We start from the raw sequence: 21,529 nt of genomic DNA, 5'->3' as shown, positions 1-21,529 counted from the left end.
TATTTATTTAAATGCATGACAAGTGTGTTTTACATCATAATAGTATAATAAAAACTCATATTCACAAGTTGGTTTGTTAGGTATTTATTCTAGAGTAGGTATCTTGTGAGATGGTCTTACGAATCTTTATCTGTGCGACAAGTCAACCCTACCGATATTAACAATAAAAATTAATACTCTTAGCAGAAAAAGTAATACTTTTTCATGAATGACCAAAATAAGATATCGACTCACGAAATTGTTCATGAGACCGTCTCAAAAGAGTTTTAGTATTTATTCAACAATAATAACATATTATCTCGGGAGAAAATCAAAATCAATCCTTTAAATTAACATATATTATTCATAATATAGCCTAAAGTTGCTGCCTATTTAGAGTGCATGAATGAAATGGTTCTCAAATCATTGTCAAATTAATATTTCCATTAATCTTCTATTAATTAGTAATTAATAAAATAAGAAATCTTTACGTACGTGTTTCTCAAAAGTCATTTCCAAATTAATGTTTCCACACTCTATGTATCAACGAAACGGATCGCGTGTCAAGAAACACTAATCTCTATTAAATGTTTTTTTTTTTAAAAAAAGAAAAACAATTTCATTAAATTAAAGGTTCTTACAACCCTTTTGTTAAGATTGGAACTTGGACCTAACTCAACCTCAAAAGCTAGCTCAAGGGGGAGGATTGTCCAAGTCCATATATTCAACTCTCAGGTTATTTATCCAATCGATGTGGGACAATTAACACACCCCTCTCACGTCCAGGAATCAACATCTGGAGCGTGTAGTTTCCAAATGACCCAACTATGGGCAGAACGGGTGGTCTAACTATAGACAGTCCAACACATAACGATGGAACATGTGCTCTGATACCATGTTAAGATTGGAACTTGGACCTAACTCAACCTCAAAAGCTAGCTCAAGGGGGAGGGTTGTCCAAGTCCATATATTCAACTCTCAGGTTATTTATCCAATCGATGTGGGACAATTAACACCCTTTATTTTGGAAAATCAGGCATATTATTTTACACCTAATTTTTTGAAATCTTGGTTGAAAATATCATTAATTTCCATCTAGAATAGGGATCCATCTTCACTAGTCAATTTTTGAGCAAATTATTTGAGCTGATGGGGCCTCACCTTTGCATGAGTTCCTCTTAGGCTCTCACCATCCTCAAACCGATGATCAGATTGGACGGAGTATCATCGTGATACTAGTGCCTATTCCGTCGTTGGCATGACTCTCTTTCAAATTGTTTCTGGTCGGAAATAACCTACAATTCCCATGTACGCCCAAGGCAGTATTTAAATAGTTTAAAATTAACTATCATTTAATCTTATATAAATATATATTTTTGAAGTTTTTAAATTTAATACAATCTCTACACTTATCACATCAAACTTTTTTTTTTTTTTTTAACTTAATGTTAAAAAAATATTGTTCATAGAAACCTGATTTGTACATACACGTGTATACAGATAGAATTACTAGTGGTTATAAGTTTTGTCCCAAAAAATCTCGAGGTAAAAATGATCAAATACTAGTGTTTCATGGCACGTGATGCATGTCATATTAATTTTGTTTGTTTGATAATTTTTGTGTAAAAAATATATATTAATATTTTTCAGATACGATACTTATATATTAGTTATTAGATAAGATCTATTGAGATAATTTGAATTTTTAGATTAAATTAGAGATAAGTTAGAGAAAAATCAGAAAAAGATACAGAGATTTACAAAAATTACTAATAAACTCACACCATCAAAGTTAGCTAATAAATACAATGAAAGGTAAAATTGGAAAAAAAAATTGGTGTCATATGGACATACCAAATTAGTTAGTATAAAGTGTTCAAATTTAATAATATAGTTTAGAAATATAAGTGTATATATAAACAAATGAATAGTATAAATTGGGCCGGGTCTTTACTTTCTATAAGATGTCCCCAAATAACCTATTAAAACCTTGAAAGGCCCATAGAAATCTGATCAAATGATCCAGCAAAGGCCCATAAAGTTTCATATTTGCGCGAAATATGTTCCCAAGTTTCGAAAAAATGAAGAGAAAAATGGGGGATCGAAGAAAACCAGCTAATGATTCGAACAAGAAAACGAAAATTGAGTGGCCAACCATCAGACCTAAGTCTAATCTTCAAATTATTCGCCTCAAAGATGACGATCTGATTACTGTACGGTGCCTTCGATACAATTGCAGCGATTACTTTTCTTCTTCTTTTTTTTTTTCAATGTTCTGCAGAAAGAACTATGACGTTGACCAAGATTATAGTTGTTTTTTCGATTATTTAATGATTTTTCTGCCACGCATTGTTAAATATAGGGATTTGAAGGGTGCCCGTGGTATTCAAGCTCTGTTGAGTTTTTTTTTTTTAATTTCTAGTGTTGGATCGTATTTGGGATCGATTTTTCGTTGCTGTAGCATCAAGCATGTGAATTGAGCTTTTCTGTAATGTGTAATGGATGAAAGAGGGATTTGACTTGCATTTAGGTTACATCATTGAGTAAAAAATGCTCGATGTAGAAGTGATTTCCGGATAGAGATTGAAATTGATGCGTTGTTGTTTGTGTGATTTCTCATCGATTATTTCTATAGGTCGAGGGGCGACCCGGTATTTGTGTCTATTGATGCGAGCCATTGAAGCAAGAATTTTTCGAAAATTACATATAATATTTCATTTGTTTTAAATAATCCTGGCAACAAGTCTCCAATTGTTATGCATGAAAATTGAAATGACACGATATTTGGGTCTTAGTTTTTGTCGGGGTAGATGATTGGAGCTTTATTTTTATTATAAGAACGTAGCGCACAATGGGACCAGTTCTGCACTTCAGAAATATTTTTTGGTCATTGAACTCTCAAATCCATGACTAACGTTCTGGATTCCTTCTACTTTTTAGTGTTGATTTATCATTCACTTGTGTGACAAACACAAGTTGGGTTCAATTTTCACATGGATTTCTTTAGCTTGAGTCTTTCAGATAGCATGTGTTATGATTTCCGACCGCCTTTCTTGAACCAGCCTGACGATAATGTGACATTCCTTACCAGTTTTTGGTTATGGTATTCAGATTCAAAATTATTTTACATCTGCTGAATCAAAAGCATTTATAAAAGCTGCTGAATCAATTGGTTTTGCTCACCAAGGCAGTCTTGGTCCAGCAAAAGGTGAAGCTTACAGGGACAATGATCGTGTATCTGTCAATGATCCCAGTCTTGCTGAAGCAATGTGGCAATCTGGACTTCAACAATTATTGTCAGACTTTAGGATTCAGGGAAAAGTTGCAGTTGGCTTGAATCCTAATATCAGACTTTACAGGTTTGTAACGTTTGCATCTTTTAGTCAATAATTTCCTGGAATAAATAAGTATGACTTAGTAATGAATGTTAAGTTCCCACGGCAGGCGCATAATGATTGAAAGATACCTTTTATTGTGTGCTGATTCAAACTGCTCATTCCATGTTATTATTTTTGGAGGTGGATGAGGGGATATTTCAGCAGAATCGAACCCTCGAACCTCCGATCCATATTACTGTTTAGATTCACTTATGATAAATGGATCTTGGCAACTGGTGTATCTGATTGCTTATGCTTTGATGTGATTTTTAAAGAAGTTAGTTGTGTGTGATGATATGTGAAACGTTTGGTCATGAATATTGTTCTTTCATGGAAAGATCCAAAATCATTCTTCACTAACATGTCCATTTTTCTTATTACTAACCAATAGGAAATGTAACAGGTATACTGTTGGTCAACAATTTGGACAACATATTGATGAAAGTGTTTATCTTGGAGAAGGGAGGCGTACATACTATACTTTATTAATTTATCTAAGTGGTACTCCTGGCAGAACTAAAGCCAAGTCAAAGAATGATGAAAATGGTGCTCCTAGTAAAACAAAAGCCAAGCTGAAGAACAATGATAGTCTTCAAGATTCTTTTGATGTATTGGTTGGAGGAGAAACTGTTTTCTATGGTCCACGAAATGCTATTGTTGCTGAGGTACTATCTTTTTCAATATTTTGATATATCATGCAACAACGAGTCCATTGGCCATCCTTGTAGCTCAAAGTGGCAAAGTTGGTTTTCCATGGCAAGGTTACGGATTTAAGCCATGTCTGGTGTGTAAGTGTGAAAAGAGGGAAGAAAGAAAAACAAGCAATTTTACAAGCTAAGGAGCCATTCATTTTCATGTTAAGAATATGGCCTTAAATTTGGGGGAATATTATGACAAATTTTAAAAGTGTCGATTTTGTATAATGCATGCTCTTCTAGATCAACTACTTGTACATGACAATTAGATGTAATCTTGAGACTATAGTTTCTGCAAAGAACTGTCTGGGGCTGTGATTATATATGAGCTTGGGAAGTAGAATTTGGCACACACCACCCGTAATCTTGCTCATTTCTTCTTGGATCCCTTAGACATTCTTTATAATATGAATTTTGTGTTAGTTACATGCCCGATAAACAAAACAATGCAGGTACCTCCCACAGAAGGAATGGCTCTACTTCACATTCATGGCAGCAAGTGCATGCTGCACGAAGCTCGGATTGTCAGTAAAGGTGTAAAGTATGTCTTACGATCTGATGTAGTATTTTCCTGAGGATTCTTGAGCATCAACATGACAATCATTTTCCGTAAGTCGTCGATTTTACTTTACATATCCTGTTTAACTCATTGTTCTTTGTGCATCTATGCTTATCTATTGCTCATAAAATGTTCTGAAATGCATCCGTTTGGATATTCCTTTTTAAACATAATAACGCACGCCAATCATTGTTCAAACGCAAGTTACCAAGTTTTCATAACTTTACCTTCTACATGCAAAATTTGGATAAAAAAATCTTAATTAATAAAGATGTGGCCATCCTCCCTTACTTTCAGTTCTCAGCCACTCCAAGATTCCCTACCCTCAGCGTTGAAGTGCCAAATTCTCCCTCCAGTAATCTTCCTGTAATAATCAATATCTAAAACTGATGTCGTTGAGTTCAAGTAACATCCAGCATTTAGGATATCGAGTTTTGAACATGTAAACTTCAATCGGTGTCGTGGGTAGAGCTGAAGTTTTGGCCGCGGAAAATTGCTGGAGTTCTTTGATTGAGAGGCCTCTTTGAAAGAAGCTTTGGATCAGCGGAAAAGTGCTGAATATGGTTCTATTTGTATTACCTTAATTTTTTAATACATGCATCATAAACTGGTTGAATGCTATTTTATGTATTTTTTTTAAAAAAAAAAGTTATTTGACGTATTTCAAAATAGAACGATTCCAAGAGCCTACACACACACACACACACACACGAAAGACTAATATAAACTATGTTTTTGTCAAATACATTCCATATTTAATTTTTGTATTATAAATTTATAACACAAAAATTCTTGTGAGACGGTCTTACGGATCAATTTCGTGGGTCGAATTTCTTATTTAAGTCATCCATGAAAAAGTATTATTTTTCATGCTAAGAGTATTATTTTTTATTGTGAATATCGGTAGAGTTGATCCGTCTCACAAATAAAGATTCATGAGATAGTCTCACAAGAGACTTACTCAATTTATAATGACCACTTTTAATTTATTCTTCTTATTTTTAGCAAGTTCATTAATACTCGCATTTCCTAAATTTAGTAAATTGTCTCATTTAATTAAGTTACCCAAAATGTCAATTACTCAAAAAATTATTGTTAAATTTGTCAGTATCTTTAAATATGAAAAATATACAAAATAAAAATTTTATTTATGAAATTAAGTGGTATTTATATTTTTCATCTGAATTTATGTTTTATTTCCAATTTTGGAATCAAGTGAAGTTTAATTTTATGCTTTTAATATTTCATTCCATTTTTTTAATTATTATAACCTAAAAATAATAACTTTTAGTTAATAATAATATAATATCTTACCGAAAAGACATGACTAATAATAAAATTGTTATTTTAAAATAATATATTCTTTTTCAAATTTATTATTGATATATTTATATTAACATTCTTCAAAAAAAATTAATTTTAATATTTAGTGTTTATTTACATAAAATGAGTGAAGTCAAATAATATTCTTTTATGTCGTTAATCACCAGAAAACATATTATAAAAAGGTTACTATGAGTAGTTCCGACAAAGTGTAAATAAATAAAATAGTGTGTTATTCCCATTGTGAAATATAAATAACAACACAAGACATTGTTTTTCTTCTTGCCACATATTACTGATTTCGTCATGTTAAAAAATGATTAAAGTTTATAATCCAAAAAATAAATTTTAATTAGTCTTATTATTATTATATGGAGCCATTTTTTATTTTATTATATATTTTTATATTAAAAAATTGATCATAATTAATATTGATTATCTACTGATATAAATGGGAAAATCTTGAACCATCCCGGATTCCTCAACTAGGCCTCAAGCTCCCCCAAGCTGCATTTTCGGTGCTCGAGAAGATACGATTGATTTTGGATACAAAGTAGTAGCTTACAACAATATTTAAATAACTTCAGATTTTTTTTTAAAAAAATTATCTAAAAATATATAATCAAAATTTACGATTAGGTTAATGTTAAAGAGTGTTTTGTTTTTATTTTTAAATAAATATAAAAGCACAAAAGCCAGAAAATATAGCTTCTAAAAATACACTTAAATAAGTGACAACGGTATTCTCTTTGCGAGTCAACGTAATAGAAAAGACGACCTAGAAAATAACTAAAAATAACTATAATCATTTCAGTGTCGATAATAAAAAATTATAAGTTAGATTGAAGTTCATGATGCATGAACTGAATATCGAAAGGTAAGTTAAATTCGTTTATAGTAAATCATCACGGACGTCAAACTTCTAAAAAATCATCGTTACAAACATCTCATATCGAATATTAAAATTAATGAGTAATAGATTATTGACTCACGATGTTATACCACAAACCTTTTGAGATAATCACTCTACATTTTATAACCACAATTTATAATTTTAAAGAAAATCATTTTTTAAAAAAAGAAGTTGCTTTTCCAACCAAACACGGTGGAGTTTCGAGTAATTTTCTTGAAACCATGGGGGATGATGATTGAAATTCGTATCTTCAAAATCCAGATAAGTCTTCGAAGTTTGGCTTTGCTGAAATGCTGATAACATGTTTGATGATATGCCAGTAAGAGTTATGCAGTTGTAATTCAACTTGTGTATTTTCCGGGAAATGGTTGTGGAAAATTCCTATAAGATGTAGAGATCTGTCTCCATGAACGTAATCGAAATTCCAAAACGTTGGCTTTAGTGATTCTTTTGGTGTTCTATACGACAAACAGTAGTTTGCATGATGCATGGAGATTATCCTATTGGTTTCAAATAGCAGTTCATGGTATTTTTTCAAGAAAAAAGGGAATCCACTCACAATTTAAACAGAAATTATTATAGTTTGGGCTGGCAACATTTAAACCGGTTTTGTTCTTACACTTCAATGGTTTTTTGATTCAGGGCCTCGTATCTCCACCGTTCCCTCTCCACAAAGTCTGCATCCAAGAACTGGGCAATGAATGTCCATAGCTTGTATACATCTTCAAAGTCAGCCAAGAATGTAAGTGCAACTGTTACTACCGATATTCCTTGTCCACCTTTCCTGCTCTTGATTCTTTCTGTTTCATTTTCTTTCATGTTTCTGTCAATGCGTGTCTGTTTCTCTGCTTCGGACTTATCCGGGAACCAAATGTGGTGCAGAAATCCATGCCCAAGAGAAATATTGTTCCTATCGGCTAGCTTCTGCACAAGAACTGGTTCGACCTTTTCTCCTTTCCAGTCGTGTATATTGAACGCTAAACCTTGCCCCCGATCAAATTTTACCTTTGGTCCGTAGATCTTCACGAGTGGGAAATCGTCCAACCGACTAGGATGATGAAATTTCATTAGTGCACTGATCAGCCAGTTGATCAGGTACCTTCCTCTGCTACTGATAAGCGTCAATCCCAGTGTATCAATTTGATCCAAGCATCTGCATTCAATGTTTGAGCTTTCATTTTTCGCGTGTCTTTCATGTGCTATGACATGTTTCTCGATTTCTTCTTTTTCTGAAGACTCCAGCTTTCTTTCTGCTGTTATAGATTCTTTTTCAGGCATAACAGTATCACAGACCTCATTGCCTTCAGAAATTTTATTTTGTGATTGTTGATCAATATTGGGATCGGCCTGAGACACGGATTTATCGACAGAATCTTGATTTCTCAAAAGTTCAGTTTTTTGCTCAATATCGATGTCTGTGCCTGGGAAGCTGAACACATTCTTTACTGGTACAATAGATACAGTACCAGCATCGGTTGAATTTTCAAGAAGTTGTGCAGTGGATCTCTTGATGAATAGGCATCCAAAGCCAGTTGGGTTTTCACCAAAAATCTTGTAGAAAGAGCAAATGAGAAAGTCAGGGCGGAAAAGGGAAAGGCCGAAAGTGTCCATATTTTTCGGTCCCAATGCACAAGCATCAAGCAAGACGTGCCATCCGTGCTGTTGCGCCATGGTCATCCATTGATAAGAATAATTAGCTCCAGTTACTCTTGACTGAAGAGGGAACACAAATAGCCCGCTATGTTTTGATTTCTTCTTTTTCCTCACTATCAGCTTCCTAAGATTTTCTGAATGAATCCTAAGCCCTGGCCACTTGAACTCAGACGCCATGACACGAGCCCCTCTCTTCTCGGATGTACTGATCATAGTCTCAAGTGCCTCACTCTCATGGTCATAAACCGTAAGGAGTTTTCGACTGGATTGAAAAGGGTAAGATTCTGCTACGAGTTTGAAAGCCGAGGATCTGTTTGCTGTGAATACCATACAGTACTCGTTTTGAGAGATTCTGAGAAAATCCATAATCCTTTTCTTGATAATAGATTCCAGTTCAGACCCTTCCCCGCCATAAAGAAGCTGTAACTTGAGATTCAACGACTTATGTTTTAAACCAAACGACACAAAATCAGGTGCATTTTCAGTTGTGGAGTTGTATTGGGACATAACTTGAGACTGTGAAAGGAGGCCAATACCGGCATAATCAAAGCACAAACGGTTTCCAACTGAGAGCATGCAATACTCTCGAGCTCGAATCTCGTCTATTTGCGCCGTTTCTGTGTACTTCGGATACGCTTTAAGGAATTGGATAAACGATTCTTGCAAAGAATGGATGGATTCATGGTTGGTGAAGTGAGTATTGGGGAACAAAGAAGACTTGGTTATGGCAGTAAAATTGTGACGACAAACCGCAGCTGTGCTTCGACTCTTTGCAATGGTTTGCACAGGCTCTGGCCCTGGCATTGGCACTCTAAAGATAGGATTTGGACAGCAACCTTGAAAGCAAACTTGGTCAGTTGCCTGCTCCATTTGAGGTAAATGCATATTTTCTTGATGAAATTATTTGTCTTTGCTTATGTTGTTTTATTACAGTCTTTAATCTTTTATGCTTACTCATAAAGAGACTTGGAAAGGACATCATTTTGAATATCTGTGATGCCTTTTTCCTATAAATTTATCAAAGTTTCCTTTATTTATTTTGTATTCCTTTTGGCTTTTGCTAAAGCATGCGCGTGTTGGCCAAAGTTGACTCGGCATGATGACATTGTTGAGGAAAGTCGCCACATTTTTTTAAAGATTTTCCCGTAAATTACATTTTCATGCTCCTATTTAGGGGGGCTACTTTTTTTTTTTCCCCTTGATTATTTATTGAGCTTTTCGTCGCTGGAAAAATTCTCTCCCCCAAATGATACACAATATAGTACAAAGATATAATTTTCCATCTTTAAAGTTTTAATTTTAATGGCCGGCAACAAAGCTGAATTATGGCGCAAAATTTGACCGCCGTTGAGGGCCATCTGACCAAAAGGAAAAGAAAATACTTATTAAACCAATCATAAGAAGCTGTGGGATGTAAAAATACATCGGCATGGGACAAACTTCGACGTCAATGAAGTTATTAAGAATAAAACAATTTTGCCTCCATTATTTACGTCACACATAAGAAAGAAACATTCATACCACTATTTTATTTTTACAATATCGATCTTTTTATATTAGGATTAACTTTTAGAGTAGATCTTTCATGAGACGGTCTCGCGGATCTTTATTCGTGAGACGAATCACTCTTGTCCATATTTACAATAAAAAGTAATACTTTTTTGTGGATGATCCATATAAAATATCCATTTCACAAATTGACCTGTGAGACTGTCTCGCAAGAGTTTTGGTGTAACTTCTATTAGAAACACAAACCTGGGCCTAAACTTGGACACTAAATCCAAGAGTTTGGGCTACCTCGCCCACGACAGTTAAAGATGAGGGTACTCATAATATCTGACGGGCCTGAAGAATTGATATTTAGGTTTGAGAATTCTACACATTTGGGTTTTCTGGCCCAATAAGTAAATGGCCCACCACATGTTGATCCACTTTGAGATTTTTATCCATAACTTTTTGTAAAATCATAAACTACCAACCTTTGTAAAAAAATTCAAATTAAATAAAATGATAGTACACAAAAGAATAAAATAAAAGAATTTCCCTATTTTAATTTAGTATTTTTAAGTCATGGTCGTAGTAGCTAAGAAATATAGCGACATACGAATTATAATAAAAAAAATATATAAATTTAAATCGAATAATTCCATAATGACACGTCAGCATTCAATTCCAAGTCCTCACTATACTGAGGTGGCGGCATCATCAAACCCTCCGCCATATTGGCCAGCAACTCATGCATCCCAAACAACGCTTCCTCGTCCAGAAATAAGAGATCCTCTGACGACTCAAAGAAGGCGGCGGCGGCTGATGTTTCTTCTTCATGGATGTCCTTTCTGGGCTCAGATAACTCCGGCCGGAAAGCCTCTGCTGCCTCAGCCGCCGCATTTTGAATATCCTTAGCACTCCCCGACGCTGGAATCGGCAACCGCCACAAGGAGTCTGCGAAATTAAGACAAGCTGACCGGCCACGAAGCGCGATTGCCGCAACATCATGAGCACGTGCCGCCATTTCTTCTGTCTGGAAAGTTCCCAACCAAATTCTCGATTTCTTGTTAGGCTCCCTGACCTCGCAAACCCACTTCCCGGAGTTCCTCCTCCGCACGCCTCGGTACACTGGGTGCCTTGTCTCTCGGAACTTCTTCCTTCCCGCTCTCTTCTTCGGGTTATTTGAAGCTAATATAACTTCCTCGTCAGAAGAACTGGATTTGGCGCAGATGCTTCCACTTTTGGAAGAAGATTCAGGCGACCATGATTCTTGAACACTGGAAAAAGGTTCCCAATTATAACTTGTAAACATCATCTGCATTCTTGAAAACAGTTGTACTTCTTCTAATTTCTCTGTGTTTATTGCAGCTGGTGTGTTTGGGGGCACAGTAGTGCAGCATAACTGTATTTATATGTTTGTATTTCAGTAAAAGCAACTTGACGTATGGAACGCGAATCCTACGCTGGGAAATGTGGATAAGGTGGAAAAGGCTGGTACTGTGGTTGTCCACGGATTAGACTTTTCAACACACAACTATATATATATATATATTAGTTCATGCGGGCCATGGCTTGCCTTCATGAATAAGTACATCCTCTTTAGCGTCGAACACGTGTGCGTATCTACATAGATCAGTCTACATCTTTTATGATGTCCATGACAAGTCGTTAAAATAAATAATTCAATCTTTAATTTTAATGATTTAACACACGTGCCTACGGGATTTGGGGTGAAGATAAAATTTCAATTTTGATTTATGTATATATCGATATATTTTAGATTTTATTATTAGTTGTAATTTGTTGATGTTTATCCTAATTTAATAATTTGGACTTTTTTTGTTTTGTATCATTTTTCGTCAAAATCCAATAAATCATCGAAGATTATCTTCTTGACATCGGTGTTCTCTTACGTAGCTTATATAGTGAAACTAAATCTATATTACATGTATTAAAATAAATATAAATAAAAAAGATTAAATAAGGCTAAATAACACCCGATAAATGAGAGGAAAAAAGTTTGTTGTTTCAATTTATTTTTGCTACTATAGATTTTAATGTATATAATATAAGCATCCTTCTCACCTCATAAGCCATGTAGGAAAGAATCAGTGTCAAATAATCAATATTTTGTGATTTAGTGCCTTCATACAACAAAATGACCAAAACAAAAGGAAATTTAAATTACTAAATCGAAATCAAACATTGACAAGTTATAAAACTAAAATCCAAAACATTTCAATTTACATAACAATTGGAATTTTCCTAAGCTACAACAATGTGAATTAGTTTGGATTCAATAGTTGCTTTTAGATTTTCAGTTGTTACAACACTAACATTGTTGTTGTGCGATAATCAAGTCGTGTTAGTTCGAAAATAAAATTTTGGCAATGAAATTGAATGAAAATTGTGGTTTATGAACGTGGGAGTGTCTTTGTATCTCCACATTCTTAAATTAATTGTAGAATTTTGGTTCTCCACATTCTTGATTTAATCATAACATTAAATATGTTTTTAACCGCAAAATTAATCTCGCATGTCTTTTAGTGTGCATTTCTCAATTAAGTTTTGGTAATAAAATGAATATTTGAGTTGAGTTCACCCTAGTAGTATTTTGTGCTTAATTAATTCACTATTGTTTCAACCATTGTATACTGAGAAACAGACGTTTGTGATGATCCTCAAGCACCACGTGGAGATGACAAATCTATTTAAGAAAACTGAGAGTTTCACTTGTCTCTGTATTGATAGTCAGTTTTGATTCGAGTATATGTTTTTGTGTGATTAAAATGTATCTCTATATCACTCAACTGATAATTGGTATAAGTCGAAATTATATGTTTGTTGAATCTCTACAATCGACTGCCGCTTCCTCTGCGAGAAAGTTAACTATAGTTCAATCAGACTTTGGTGTTAATATACGTGTCACTAAAAACAAACCCTCAATTGACGACATAATTTGATTAAACCGTCGCTATTGATATTGCGTGGAAATCATACGTGTAAGTAATGATTAGCAATAATATATCACGCACGAATAAAATATAAGTAATAGTACCTTCACAATCAGTCAAAGAAATCCCAAATACCAAAATTTTAGAACGTGATAATTTATGTACGCGTGATTGACTGGATATGGATTAAATTTCATACTTTTTATAACTGAATAATATATTTAGAGTATGTCTTTTGTGAGACGATCTCATAAATCTTTATCTGTGTGACGGATCAACCCTACCGATATTCACAATAAAAGTAATACTTTTAGCATAAAAAGTAATATTTTTTCATGAATGACCTAAATAAAAGTTCCGTCTCACAAAATACGACCCGTGAGACCTTCTCACGTAAGTTTTTGCCATATATTTAAACACTAACACATCATATTAACAAAAAAATTAAAACTTTCTAAAATCGAAAAAGTTAATGAACAAAAAAAAACTATTTTATCTTGTATATTATTCCATACATTCATTTTATTAGCNGAGACATATAGAATAACTTATTTTAGTCAAGTACTATATTTATATTTTATAAAGAATATTATAAAAATTTATTTTAGTAACTTTGTGTATTCCTTTATCATAATCATATCCATTTTATAAAATTTTAAAACTAACAAAATATTTTTTTAATTATCCTAACTTTTGAATTTTTAAATAATTTTATCATTCCTTAAAAAAATAAAAATTAAAGCATTAAATTAAAAAATAACAAAACATTTTAACACAAAAATCGGTAGTTATTAAAATAAAAGAAGAGTGGTCACATTTGATTTCTGAAAATTCAATCCTTTTATTTTTTCTAAAAATTATCCTCACGAATCTGAAAATGTTACTCTTAAATAAAATATATATAAAACAATAGAAATAAATATAAAGAAAATTGGAAATTTTCAAATACACGTGTTGGACTCTGGACGGATGATGTGGAAAACAACTAAAGAGAAAAGTCTAAACCGTGGGAAGTCTGAGTTGAGTCACTCACCTTGTCCACGTACAACATATAAATACAACTCTCACTTGTGCAGCAAATAAGCAAACTTTACAGAGAAATAGAAGCGATCCACTCAACTTACTTAAAATACAATCAAGAAATTTGAAAAAGTTGTTACCAGATGTCTACAAGTTATGATTGGGAACCTTTTTCCAGCATTGTTCAAGAATCATGGTCGTCTGAATCTTCTTCAGAAAATGGAAGCTTCTGCGCCAAATCGACTTCTTTTGACGAGGAAGTTATCTTAGCTTCGAATAACCCCAAGAAGAGAGCGGGAAGGAAGAAGTTCCGCGAGACGAGGCACCCCGTGTACCGAGGCGTGCGGAGGAGGAACTCCGGGAAGTGGGTTTGCGAGGTCAGGGAGCCTAACAAGAAGTCCAGAATTTGGCTGGGGACATTCCAGACGGCGGAAATGGCTGCGCGTGCTCATGATGTGGCTGCAATAGCGCTTCGTGGCCGATCAGCTTGTCTAAATTTCGCGGACTCTTTGTGGCGGTTGCCGATTCCAGCGTCGGGGAATGCGAAGGATATTCAAAAGGCAGCGGCTGAGGCAGCCGACGCTTTCCGGTCTGGGCTTTCTGAGCCTAGAAAAGACGTCAAGGAAGAAGAAACATCTGCTGCCGCATCATCCGCATCCGCAGCCTCTCCTTTGAGTCGCCTGAGGATCTCTTATTTCTGGACGACGAAGCGTTGTTTGGGATGCATGAGTTGCTGGCTGATATGGCGGAGGGCTTGATGGTGCCGCCGCCTCTGTATAATGAGGATGTGGAAATGATCACTGACGTGTCATTATGGAATTATTGCATTTAAATTCCTTTTTTTTTAAAAAAAAAATTTTCCTTATTTTTTAAAATACTTTCTTTACATGCCGTACGATATTTTGTTCGTACGGACATGTCTTAAAAATATCAAATTAAAATAGAAAATATCAGGGAAATTTTATCATTCTTTGCTGTACTAAAATTCTGTAATAGCCTGAGTGTAATTATTAAAAAAGGAAATAGTTTGTGATATTCTGTCATGGTGCAAGTAAGAAATCAGTGTGCATAATATGTTTTATTTTATTATTGACGTCATATGTTATTTTTGTCATCAGCTTTTTCTTCTTTGTGAAAGAAAAACAATATTCTCATCATCTTCATTAGCAAATCTTATGGTGTTGTCGACATCAATCATTTGCAGTTTTATATCTGTATTTTTTAATTCTTTTGTTGGACAATTTTTTTTTATAATAATTTTGATACTGAAAATCTTTCTGTACAATACTTTAATTATCCTCAATATTCATTCTTGTGTTGTTATCATCTTCTATTACTTATATTTCAATATTGTTACAATTGAGACAATTGATGATCGTCTTTTTTCTTTTTAATTTCTTGTTGTTCAGAATCTATTGATATTTTTTTCATTCATTGTTTCTTTATTGAAATTTTTTCTTATATTTTGAATGTGTTCAATTATAAATGAAGAAATGTATATTCTTCTCTATTTAATGCCTCTACATGTCTCCACACAAATTAAGTTTTTTTTGGAATTTTTTTTTCGTTTAATCTACAAGCAAATAAAATCAAAAATTTTTGTTATTTCAGTCTTCTACAAATTATGTTTCTTTTTTGTAAAAAAATCTTTTAACTTAATTTACAAGTAAATAAAACCAAAGAATTTTGTTATTTCAGTTTTCTACAAATTATGTTTCTTTTTTGTAAAAAATCTTTTAACTTAATCTACAAGCAAATAAAACCAATGAATTTTGGTTATTTCATCTTCTAGACAACTGAAAAATATGATTTAATTAATATGATATTATTTTATCAAAAACTGTTCAACTCTTAGTGATATAACAGATTTATGAAATATATTATTTAAATACAAAAATTCAAAATTACGATCAACATATTTTTTTTATATTTCATACTATATTATTTGAAGTATTAAATTTTTATATATTAATTTTTTTTTGAGAAACTTCTTGCATATATAAACTCATTCAAAAGATCATAGATTGACAAAATAAAACAAATCATATTCAATTTAATATTTTGTGAAAAATATATGTTCACTTCATCTATAAGCAAATAAAAACCAAATAATTTTGACCTTGCTTATTATCAATCATAAGGAAAAATATTGAGTAATGCTAATGAGTAATATAAATTTTTGTAAAGATTTATTCATAATAATTTTAAAAATTTAATTTCAAAGATATGTCATTTCAGATTACATAAAACTATAATTGATTTGTTTATATCCATCTTTTATAAAAATACATTTTCGTCAATTGCAAGATCATCAAATAAGTAATTGTTATAGTTTCTGACCTTTACAAAGACGAAAAATAGTTAAAATTAGTAAAAAAATATGTATTCAATCATATATTGTTAAATTTTAAAAATAAACTAAGGCTTTGAAAAAAATTAGTTGGATTTTTTTTATAAAGAAATATAGATAGAATAAATACTCACGAAATATTTATAAGGTCATCTTTCTTCTATATTCGATAATGCTTCGTATCATTTTTGTAAAATGTAATTAACTGTGGAACCTTCTTCATGACACCAACCCACATTATTTAATTATTTGACATCATTATTTTAATTCGTCGTTTTAAATTAAATAATCTTAATTAATGTAAAATAAATGATATTTAACATCATGTCCTTGCACAAAATTATGTTTTTTTTTTTGTGAAAAAAATTCACTATATTTTCAACCAAATAAAACAAAAGAATTTTGGTATTTCAATATTTTACAAAATAATTGTTTTCGGAAAAAATTATTTTCACTTCGTCTATAAAAAAAAATAAAACCAATGAATTTTTGAATTTCAATATTCTCAAATTAATATTTTGTGAAAAAAAATATGTTCAATTCATCTACAAGAAAATAAAAACCAAAGAATTTTGGAGTTTCAGTCTTCTTGACAACTTGATCCTTACATAACATACATAGATTGACAATTTTGACATCATCATAATAATTGATTTTACCAAAACATCCTCACCAAAATAAAGATAAACTTATTGCATAGATAAAATTTATTAATCTTATTGATCAAAATAATTTATTAATCTTATTCTACTCCACTAAAAGAATAAGATTGCAATCTCAAAATAATTGATATTACTGAAGCACAAAATCAATAATTATATCCTCTGATTTATCGACCCAACATATCACCCCGGTCGATCAATTAGAACATCTAAAACAGGGTATCATGACCATATAACCCATATTAGATATTCATAGCTTCTCAACCCTCATCTTCTCTTTGACAGTCCCATGTGATCACATCACATAATTAATTCAATAAGAATGTTGAATTACTGAGCTCAGATTTTACTGTCTTCTAGAAGAACTTGTGAGTTTATGATCATACCTATTGACTAGGTGAAAGATTCCATATATTACTAACATATGTTCTTTGTTATTTCACTTTGATTCCCAAAACATCGAGATATTGACCAATAGTTTGGTCTTACTCATTGATGTATCAAAGAACTTCAAGTTAGTAATCAAAGTTCATTGTCCGCTCAGGATTAAGGTGTTATGTACGACAATCTAATGATTTTGAATTAGTATGGTCAAATCAAATTCAAATCTCAAGTGGTCCAGTCCAACACAACAAAATGTATCCCTAATTTTATTACTACATTTAAATGTTTTATCCTTTTAATTTTCTCTCTATATCATATTTTATTATTTTAATGCAAATTTATAATTATATTTTTAGTGCATTTTCTAATTAAGTAATAAATTATAGTATCACAAGAAGAAATATGAAAAAATTAATTATATATGCAATACGTAGAATAACATGATAAGTATATAATAATATAATAATATAATAATATTAAGTTTCATACTAACATATTTTTTGGTTTTTAAACTAAGCATTGAAAATAAAGAGTTTAATGAATTATTTAGAGGAATTCAATTATGAGTGTTAATATATTAATAATATCATAAAATATGAATATCTTAGAAAAATTCAAATATTTTAGCTATAAATAATAAGAAATTTAAAGGTTTTAATAACACTTTTTAACTCGACCATTATTTTCTGGAACACTGAAACCAAAATCAGAACTAATTTTTCTTGACTTCAGTTCCAAAATCAGTTCTCATAATATATAAATTTAACGCATAACTGTTAAACAATTAATTTCATTGTCTCACATAGTGTATAACTATTTCATTTAATATTTAAAAATAGATGATCATAGCAATTTTTAAAAAAAATATACAAATTAAGTTTTTTGTGGAAAAAATATTTTCAATTTATTTACAAGCAATTAAAACCAAAGAATTTTGGTATTTTAATCTTCTACAAATTAACTTTTTTGTGAAAAAAATCTACAAACTAAGTTTTTTGTGAAAAATTCTTCTCACTTCATCTATAAGCAAATAAAACAAATATATTTTGGTATTTCAATCTTTTCAAATTAATATTTTTTGTGAAAAAAGTTTGTTCAATTCATCTTCAAAAAATAAAAATCAAATAATTTTTGAGTTTCATCTTTCTTGACAACTTAATCATTATCTAACATAAATGTAGTTTGACAATTTTGTCCTGATCATAATAACTAATTTTACAAAAATATCCTCACTAAATTTCTCCTGTATGTACAAACTAAGGACAAAGTTGACAATACACAATAGAAAAACTTTGACCTTGGTTCAGACTTTTATAATATGTATAGATAGAGGTTTATCATTTAGTTTAACATAAGATATAAAAAGTGTACGAGAGTTTTTGTAAATCAGATTTAAATGTTATTTCAAATGTTGTAACATTTGGCACAACACGTAGAAGAATAATATAACACAAATAAATAGCTTAACTAAGATAACTTAGGATTAATTGTGAACAAGTGTAAATACTTGTGGCGATGTCTCATGGCAGAATGATCACTAGAAAACATCTTTCAGTTTACGAAACCAATAACTAGTGATTTTAAAGAAAATCAATTTTCTCAATACTTTGAGAAAACAAACTGTTTTCTTAAACAACTAACACCACTAAAACGTAATCAAGAAAACAAAACCATGGTGCCACAAACTGGAGCAACAAAACTTGACCTTCAGCCAACACAACACTTGCACGCGTGTTGTCTGTAGATTTCTCCAACAATCAGGACAACACGTGAAACATCACTCTTCAAAACAGCAACGTCCTTGTGAATATTTTTTCTTTGAATTTCACAACGTGCTAAAGTGCATCAGTACACAGCCACGAAAACTTTCATGCAAAGAATCAAAAGCAGAATAATTGAAGAACATTTTCATTAGCTTGCTTCTCTTATTTATAGTTTCGTCATCTCTTATGGTTTATCTTCAAAAAGAAATCTACAAAATATGAAAATCAGGAGTTTTACTAGAAATAAAATCTTTTAAATCGATAATATCATATCATAAATATCATATCTAGAAATGCAAAACTCTTAAATCAATATTTCACACAATCTTATCAATAAGAAAAGTAAATTTAAAGAAAAGATTATTTCAAGGAATAAATTATATTTTGGAGTCCAAGATTATTTTTCTTTTTAGTCTCCTAATTTTTGTATTTATGGACAAAATCAGTACAAACACTATTTTCCATATTGACTCCATTTGATCGCCCCCTGTATATGAGAATTTTTCTCACCCTAAATGTGATAATACGTCTCTCCCTAAATTTGATCAAGTTAACATATGTGTTGTTAGAAGTGTTAGCCACACATAAGACAACACAGGGGGGAATCAGACCATTAAATCAAAGTACCAAAATTAAAGGGCACAAAAAAAAAATTAGAGCAAAAAAAAAAAAACAGAAAAATATAATCAGTGATACGTATCAGTGTCAGGCATATCAATGTCATCTCCTTGTCGTGTTTCGGATGGACCAGCTCAATCAGTTTGTGCTTCAGTTTGATCTCCTCTTTTTTTGTCCAAAATGGACAGACACCTCCAATGCCAGCGTATAATCTTTAACAAGATTCTCATAATAGGCCAGGTCAGCCTTGGCTTGAACAATCTTTGCAAGTGCATGATCGATTTGGGCTTGAATGGCAACAATGGAAAACATCACATATCTCGTATGTGCAGTAGTATCCGGAATGGCTTGAGGAATGTCAGAGACAGTAGATGCATCATGAGACTCGGACCAAGGTAGGTCGATCTTCTTGTTTCCTTTGAAGAGGACAGGAACAATCTTCAGCAGTTCGCTGACATCTGATGATTGCTTGTCAATATCTCGAATGAATCCGTGAGATTCAAGGATACCATAAATAAGCGAGGGAAATGATAACTTGGATGACTTCATTCCGCCTTCATCATACTAGAGTACTGGATTGAATTCCAGCCTTCCAAATTTAAGCATACCAGTCCCAATTGCAAACAATGTCAAAGCTTGAGATTTTGTTACCACCGTGGAGTTAGTAGACGGTGTTCAGTTCCGAATGGCAACTTTATAAAGCACAGAGTAAAGTGAGGTGCGATTTACGACAGAGAGGCATTCTAGGTGCGCAAGAAACTGTTGAATCAATCCTCTTGTCAGTATTGAACTTACCCCGTTAAGGTTTGGTTAAGGGCCATCATCAAACTCAAGGGTGTTTTAATAGGCGTTGATGACCTTGGGACTGAATTTGTACACCTTGTTGCGAACAAAAACTCGGCCGAACTTTGCAGACCTCTCATCACCTACTCCCGCTTAAATGTTGGTGTAGAACTCAAGCACAGGTTTGCGAAAAAATGGAAGCATAGAATGCACGGTAGAGAATATACCTCGTGATTTGAGGAAATACACCAGATTGTTTCTAAAAAATGCTTCCATGTCGATATTTCTTTGTTCAACAAGGTCTTCGTTTGCATTGAGTGACCATTGTGAGATAGCTAGGGATGTAAATGAGCCGAACTGTTCGCGATCTTTTCGGATCTCGGCTCGTTAAAAAGCTCGTTCGGGCTCGTTCGTTAAGCTTATCGAGCCGAGCCCGAGCCTTATTTTGGGCTCGACAATTTTGTTGACCCGAGCTTGAGAGTAATGATGTTCGGCTCGTTAGCTCGTGAACATGTTCCATAATAGGTTCGTGAGCTCAAAATTGAGCTCGGCTCGTTTAGCTGGCTCGTGAGCTCGAGCTCGGCTCGTTTAAGTGGTTCACAAGCTCGGGCGCGAGCTCGGCTCGTTTAGGTAGATCGTGAGCTAGAATTTGAGATAATTAATGAGTTATAATATTAAAATAATTATGTATGATAAATAATAATAAATTAAAAATTAAAAATTATATTAAAAAACGAGCCATTAACGAGCCGAGCCCGAGCCGTGCTCATTAAACAAGATAAACGAGTTTGTTTAACGAGCCGAACCCGAGCCAGGCTCATTAAACAAGATAAACGAGCTTGTTTAACGAGCCGAACCTGAGCCAGGCTCATTAAACAAGATAAACGAGCCATTAACGAGCCGAGCTCGAGCCGAGCCCGAGCTTCATAACTTCCGAACGAGCCGAGCCCGAGCTTCAAACCAAAGGCTCGTAACGAGCCCGAGCCGAGCCCGAGCCGAGAAAATATT

At 32.7% G+C, this 21,529-nt stretch overlaps 4 protein-coding genes across 5 annotated transcripts; 2 read left to right on the top strand and 2 right to left on the bottom strand.

The window, feature by feature from the left end:
• The first annotated feature begins 2,010 nt into the window (after positions 1-2,010).
• LOC140982829 (uncharacterized) lies at positions 2,011-5,240 on the top strand. Its single transcript, XM_073449575.1, has 5 exons — positions 2,011-2,192; positions 3,091-3,338; positions 3,760-4,021; positions 4,504-4,660; positions 4,908-5,240. The coding sequence occupies exons 1-4, from the start codon at positions 2,040-2,042 to the stop codon at positions 4,624-4,626; spliced, it is 786 nt and encodes a 261-aa protein (XP_073305676.1). The 5' UTR covers positions 2,011-2,039; the 3' UTR covers positions 4,627-4,660; positions 4,908-5,240.
• Positions 5,241-7,259: 2,019 nt separating this feature from the next.
• Positions 7,260-9,650, bottom strand: LOC140983066 (uncharacterized). 2 transcript variants are annotated; one of them, XM_073449964.1, is made up of 2 exons: positions 7,695-9,650; positions 7,260-7,588 (listed from the first exon to the last, which is right to left on the bottom strand). In XM_073449964.1, the coding sequence occupies exons 1-2, from the start codon at positions 9,382-9,384 to the stop codon at positions 7,485-7,487; spliced, it is 1,794 nt and encodes a 597-aa protein (XP_073306065.1). In that variant the 5' UTR covers positions 9,385-9,650; the 3' UTR covers positions 7,260-7,484. The 2 variants fall into 2 exon arrangements, with proteins under 2 accessions (XP_073306065.1, XP_073306064.1); XM_073449963.1 differs by having other exon boundaries at positions 7,260-9,650.
• An 834-nt stretch (positions 9,651-10,484) lies between these two features.
• Positions 10,485-11,385, bottom strand: LOC140983192 (dehydration-responsive element-binding protein 1C-like). Its single transcript, XM_073450127.1, has one exon. It carries the CDS (start codon positions 11,306-11,308, stop codon positions 10,631-10,633), a length of 678 nt encoding a protein of 225 aa, XP_073306228.1. The 5' UTR covers positions 11,309-11,385; the 3' UTR covers positions 10,485-10,630.
• Positions 11,386-14,017: 2,632 nt separating this feature from the next.
• Positions 14,018-15,042, top strand: LOC140983191 (dehydration-responsive element-binding protein 1C-like). The gene is given in 2 exon segments (XM_073450126.1): positions 14,018-14,632; positions 14,635-15,042. Coding segments are annotated over 2 exon segments (687 nt in total). The 5' UTR covers positions 14,018-14,104; the 3' UTR covers positions 14,794-15,042.
• Positions 15,043-21,529: the final 6,487 nt, after the last annotated feature.

This window comes from Primulina huaijiensis, chromosome 8, assembly GCF_012295235.1.
Source record: "Primulina huaijiensis isolate GDHJ02 chromosome 8, ASM1229523v2, whole genome shotgun sequence".
NCBI classification, from domain to species: Eukaryota; Viridiplantae; Streptophyta; class Magnoliopsida; order Lamiales; family Gesneriaceae; genus Primulina; species Primulina huaijiensis.
The sequence above is the reverse complement of the archived record's forward strand: the minus strand, read 5'-3'. Positions and strand labels throughout refer to the sequence as shown.